This window comes from Liolophura sinensis, chromosome 13 (genome assembly GCF_032854445.1).
Source record: "Liolophura sinensis isolate JHLJ2023 chromosome 13, CUHK_Ljap_v2, whole genome shotgun sequence".
NCBI classification, from domain to species: domain Eukaryota; kingdom Metazoa; phylum Mollusca; class Polyplacophora; order Chitonida; family Chitonidae; genus Liolophura; species Liolophura sinensis.
This window is the reverse complement of record NC_088307.1, coordinates 7,592,175-7,598,174: the sequence shown is the minus strand read 5'-3', so window position 1 is coordinate 7,598,174 and position 6,000 is coordinate 7,592,175. Positions and strand designations below refer to the sequence as shown.

Sequence of the window (6,000 nt, the reverse complement as noted above, 5' to 3'; positions counted from 1 at the left end):
TTTCTTTTGCCTTTTGGGACTGGCCTTTTTTGCTTTTCTGCTTGTTGGGTGGTGCCATTTTGCAGCAGACACTTCAAACTTTCATCCCAGCAGTAAATTTATGTGTTTTTCAGGAAATAAAAGCAGATGCACAGCAGGCAAAGGTCGTGATGAAGTTTACTGGCCTCTGACTGAGAAATTTTGATCTTACTCAGCTGTTAGTGAACTTTTAACAAAATTTCATGGGGTTATCCCCTATAATTTGGGTTGTTTTGATGAGGATTATCAGGCCCGGAGTGAACGGTCCTTGCAGATTTAGGGACAGTGCTGTGAGTCAAAACGCTAAGATGTATCTTAATGCATTATCTTAATGGAAATTTAACTGTTGAGTGTGGCGTTATAGACCGGTTGTCTGGCTTACAGGTGGATGGAAGCCTGTGTGCATCAAGGGAGACAATTCCTGGATTATCTCCCCTTTCATGAAGTTGGCTGCCTCTGACGTTAACACTGTATAAAGAGTTTAATAGCTTATTATACAATCATAAGTTTAGTGACGTAGCTGCCTATTGACTCTACAGACACAGAAAATGTGTTTGTGGTCTGTCATCCCAATATCTGTTTCAATATTGTTCCTATTATTTTAATATGCAGATCTTATAAGGTACCAGTATTTTAACAACAAAAGGGCACTATGCATAATGACTTTGTCTTGGAACAGAGGGTGATGTAGATTTAAGAGTAAAGCTATATACCAAATCTATTCAACCCCTTTTCGCATATGAAAAGGCAACTTTAAGTGCAATTTATACACCTTTTTAGGTTGATTTTGGAAACAAAATTACATTGGTTGGATTGGCCAATTTTGTGGCTTCAGAAAAAGTAATTTTATCGTTCTACACAGAATAATGCCTTCAGAATATGCTTGAATGAACACTTTGCGAAAAGGCTGAAGAATTACAGTACTTGTACTGTGGTTCTATACGCAGCGGCTGAGGGGATTTCCCTTTATTTTCACGTATCATTACTGCAGAGATACACTGTATTTCACTTACATGTATATCACAGCAGTGAGGTAAAGACACTTGAGTTGAACCTGGGGAAAGCCATTCTACTTCACCAGGTACTAGACATAATCTTTGCAGGTGAATTAGCCCTCATAATATGTAGTGAGTGTGCTGAACATAGAGACGATAATCAAATCCAAATCCCATCCAAGGATGTTGTCAAACTTAAATTCTTCAATCATTTCGGTATTTATTTCCTTGATTTAGCCTTAATACCACACAAACATTTAACTTAATTTAACCCTATTCCTCAACCTTTTCGCATAAAAATGGGAAAAACTTTTAGTGCAATTTATGCCCATTTTTAATTTGATTTTTGGGACAGAATTATATTGGTTGGATTGGTTAATTTCAGGACTTCATAAAAAGTATAATACTATTAGTTTGTACAGCATAATGCTTCTGAAAATGCTTGAATACACAGCTTGCAAACATGTGAAAAGGTTGAAGTCATTTTGTGGCATACAAACGTACATCAGCAAACATCATGGAATGGCAGGTATCTCTAATGAATTTCATGGAAGACCACCTGAATGGAGAAACAAGAGGTGGTTCAATGTATAACGCACATTTTAGAAGTAATCTTACACGTATGGTAAAATTGTGCATTGAGTCAAATTTCAAGAAATATTTCCTTACTAAAACAAAAAATATTATTATTAAAATTTTAAACAGTCCTTACAACAAAGTTGAACTTCTCTCTCTCTGAATTAAAAGTTTTCTAAAATTCTTTCTAAAATTTTGTAATTAATTATTCCATAAAGAATTTGCAAAACATCTTAACAAACCATCTTTTTAGTTGTTCTTGTACATATGTAGCAATACATAACATAATCCTTCACCTAAATATCTATCTTGTTTCCAATGCACATTGAGAAAAAAATTCACAATGAGTTATTAGCCAATGATTGTCTGTCACAGCCGGGAGGTAAGAGGTCATATTTATTTGTCGTTCCTCCACTTAGTATCACATGATTCAGCAGCTGATTTGCTGTGCGTTTGCGGCTCACTATCAGAAATCGTTCATCCCCAGAGCCTTTACTTCCACTCTTCAAACCCAGCTTACGACACTCATTGTGGATGATTGCCCTTTCTTCTTTGTTAAACTGCGGAGAGAACGCAAGATCATCCTGTTTGGACGATCTGGCATAGTCCATCAGAACAGTCTTGACTTTGGACATGAAGTCGATCTGGATGCCTCTCTCTGACATCAGGCCGAGCCCTTCACGGTTGATGACGCTATTGACAGTCACCGGCTCTGCTATCCCCTTGTTCCCTTCCTTCCCCACTCCCCCACCCGTCCAGCCCATCTTCTGAAGCAGCTTGTTCCCAATATTATCCCCAGAGATAACCTGGTTCAGTTTACTTATATCTCCCATCAGCTCCTCTCGTGTGACATTGCCCTCATCGCCGTCCACTGTCTGCTTCCTGAGAATTGTCCAGCAGATGCTGCGCAGCTTCTCCAACGCTTTGTCTGACGCCCCGATCTTGGCACTGGTTTTCGTTGGGGCGAAGTGTTCCTCAAGGAACTGACCCTCAAGAAAAACTCGACATCGCACTCCTGACCCAACATCGCGGAACTCAAACTCTAATAGCATCTTGCTGAAGTCGGCGCTGGTGCGTAGAATGGACATGGAGTTTGTGCCAGGTTGGACTTCTCTTGCCTCCATGATGATAAACTCAGCCAGCCCATGGGAACATTGACGATAATTCCGCTTTCGCGTGCTTTGTATTAACTCCTCATTACTTTCTACTTCTTCCGACACTGATTTGACAAAAGCGATTTTACTGTCCTTTTTCTTCAGCACAGGGAATGGTTTATCCGCAACTTCCATCTCAAACTCTCCAGAATCCAACTCGATTACTTGCAGGTAAGGCATGCTAAGTTTGTCTACAGCTTTGTTATAAGCCACATGTTTTGCTGCTTTCTTACTGAGACCTTGGCCAGATGATGTCAGAACAGTGTCTAATCTGAGGTCGCATACGAACATAGCCTGCCCGTTCTCAACAGCAGCTGGACTGTCAGAGATTGTGCAATCAATACAAACTTTGACCTTATCTGCAGCCAGATGAAGTTTTGATATGGAGTTTTTGTCATCTGACTGCATGGCACGCAAATGTTTCGTTATTTTACCAAATTTCTGACTGTACTCTGATTTAATTTCATAATTTCTCATCGAGGAGTGAAAGTTTTCCAAACTGGCCTTAAAATTTATGTCCTTTTCTGGGGGAAAATAATTTGGGTTTCTCTCCTGTTCCATGGGTTTCTGAACCCGTAATTCGGATTTCACGAAAGCCACATCAGTGCTCTGGAACGCGGTGTTGGCTTTCACAAATGTCAAGACAGATTTGAATCTGTCATCATCACTGCGGGATCTGCTCTCAAGATCTGCAGATCTGTCTACGCAGCTTTCATCCATGGATTTCACAAACTTAATCATAGACTCCTCAGACTTTCTCTGCCTGAATGTACAATACTCTTGAGGCAGATCCTTGGCCAGTTCCTTCAGCTGAGACATTACAGCTGATGGGTACCAATTACCATACACTTCAGTGTTGATGAAACAGCACGACAAGCAAACTAAGCGATCCAATGGAAATTTGCCCTTGTGAGCCTCGAGAAAGCTTCTCCTCATCCCCCACTCAGTCCTACTCTCATGCGAAACCCGCAAACTATCCACATCTAAGCTTTCGTTGTACGCTTCCATGATGACTATCTAGTGTCTCATCACTGCAACAAAGAGATCCTACTTAGTTTAATCAGAAGAGGGTCCAAAAAAAAAAAAAAATTAAGAAAGAAAACAAGAAACTGGTACTAATAACAAGAGACATGTAATAGTTATGAGAAACCTGAGGAAGCTCACTATACATGCCAGGGTTGTTAGAAAATAATCATCTAAGACTATGCATCTACTAATAAAAAAAAAGTAATGCTTTTGGCCTTGAGCACAACAGTATGCAAAGGTGTCCACTTTTATGAATTTCCCACACCGCATGTGTCGAAAGGTCTGTCAGCAACCTGTGGATGGTTGTGGGTTTCCCCAAACTCTTTCTGGTTTTCTCACACCATAATAATGGCTGCCGTTGTATAAGTGAAATATTCTCGAGTACCAGGTACCATGTAAAACTTCAGTTGACTAAATCAATAATTTAACATAACTGATCTGCTTTAAATTGTTCAGCTTCATTCCCCTTTAACACAACCTTTTCATAGCATCACTGGAGTTTCAATGTTAAACAGTGTTATTTTGTACTCAATGAAGGCCCATTGAGTCTTTCACGGCACACAGTCCTAGGCCGCTGCTGAAATCTTCCCACTTCTCCACGATGAAGCAGGACATGTGTGTAGCAACTCATGATGTCAGCAGTGACTGAGCAATGTGTGCAGTGGCAGCCTTTTGACTATCTATCTATCTATCTATCTATTCAACAGCGAGTAGGGACATAGGGTGTTGTCCCTAGATTGGTGTCTTTTATTTGCAAGACATTTGTTGGATAAGAAAGACAATCGACCTGCACCTTTTTTGAGTATGAAATTAAGTGTTAACATGGAGACTCCAATCGCACGAGGCCAATATACAGGTATGAGAAAAGGAGTTGGGATCTTTCAGGACTACATGTAGCGTAAGATGTGCAGGTTCACTTGGCCCAAACTTTCTGATCTGCATCATACACATGGAAACTCTTATTCAATCTAAATGGACCAACTTCTTTTTAGAACTGCACAATGCTGTTAGGCTTATCACAATATCTGCTATAGGCCTACCGTAAGTTCTGATTTTAATCAAAAAATTCAGACTACAGTTCAATCCCAAAATATGACGTCTTCGGCAACAATGAACCTCGCCCGATCAATGCTGATAAAATTATACCCTTTTAATCCGAAAATTTTCTCTCAGATTGTAACTTTAGCAATAAGTCTATATAATCGCACCTTTAGACCTGGATCTTCTGTGTTTTAGTGTTTCCGGTTACACGGAAAGTGTTTCGTTAACCTGATGTTGTTGTTGTACAACGAGATTACGAAGCAATCCAAAGCTCACTTTCGTTCACAAAACATTGGCGAATTGTTTGCGATGTATATATCTATTAACATGGCGATCTACTTTCACAGAACTGCAGCCATCAAAATCTATCCAAAACCGATGAAACGAGACTCAAATAAGTTTTTTCCCAACAGCGTTAAACAGGGCGACGCCATCTTTGATTACATTTTGTCGCTTGTGCTGGTTAAAGGGAAACCCGACTTAGAATGCAAGGGGATTCCCCTATAGGCCTATAAGTAAAATATTCTGGAATATGGCGTAAAACAGCAATCAAATAAATAAATAATCGTTTATAATAATGATAATTTGTTATAATATATTTATTTATTTATTTGATTGGTGTTTTACGCCGTACTCAAGAATATTTCACTTATACGACGGCGGCCAGCAATATGGTGGGTGGAAACCGGGCACAGCCTGGGGGAAACCCACGACCATCCGCAGGTTGCTGTCAGACCTTCCCACTTGAGGCCGGGGAGGAAGTCAGCATGAGCTGGACTTGAACTCACAGCGACCGCATTGGTGAGAGGCTCCTGGGTCATTACGCTGCGCTAGCGCGCTAACCGACTGAGCCACGGAGGCCCCTTGTTATAATATAAAATTGCATATTAGAAATCATGTAGCTAAGGCAATTGTTTCAAACCAGCCAATTCCACTGGTCCACTAACATCCCAGAATCGTTACTACCGATCCCTTGAGGAGAAAATATGTCTATCTAGCACCGGAAACTTGCAACTGGGTTACCAAAAACATGCTAATGCACGTCTGCCTGGTACAAGGGATACAACCCAGAAACTCAGATTTCGACAGTTTATGAGTTACATCCTTTGGTTTGTAAGGCGCGACTCTCGTTATTCCTACTTTCCTACAAAATTAATTTTTATCCTGAATTAAATTTCTTTATATATATT

At 40.1% G+C, this 6,000-nt stretch overlaps 1 protein-coding gene across 1 annotated transcript; it reads right to left on the bottom strand.

Moving 5' to 3' along the window:
• Positions 1-1,025: 1,025 nt before the first annotated feature.
• LOC135480516 (uncharacterized) lies at positions 1,026-3,754 on the bottom strand. The gene has a single exon (XM_064760362.1). The coding sequence runs from the start codon at positions 3,749-3,751 to the stop codon at positions 1,928-1,930; it is 1,824 nt and encodes a 607-aa protein (XP_064616432.1). The 5' UTR covers positions 3,752-3,754; the 3' UTR covers positions 1,026-1,927.
• Positions 3,755-6,000: the final 2,246 nt, after the last annotated feature.

Coding starts and splice junctions, on each gene's coding strand:
- LOC135480516 (XM_064760362.1), bottom strand. CDS start 3,751: ATGGAAGCGTACAACGAAAGCTTAGATGTGGATAGTTTGCGGGTTTCG.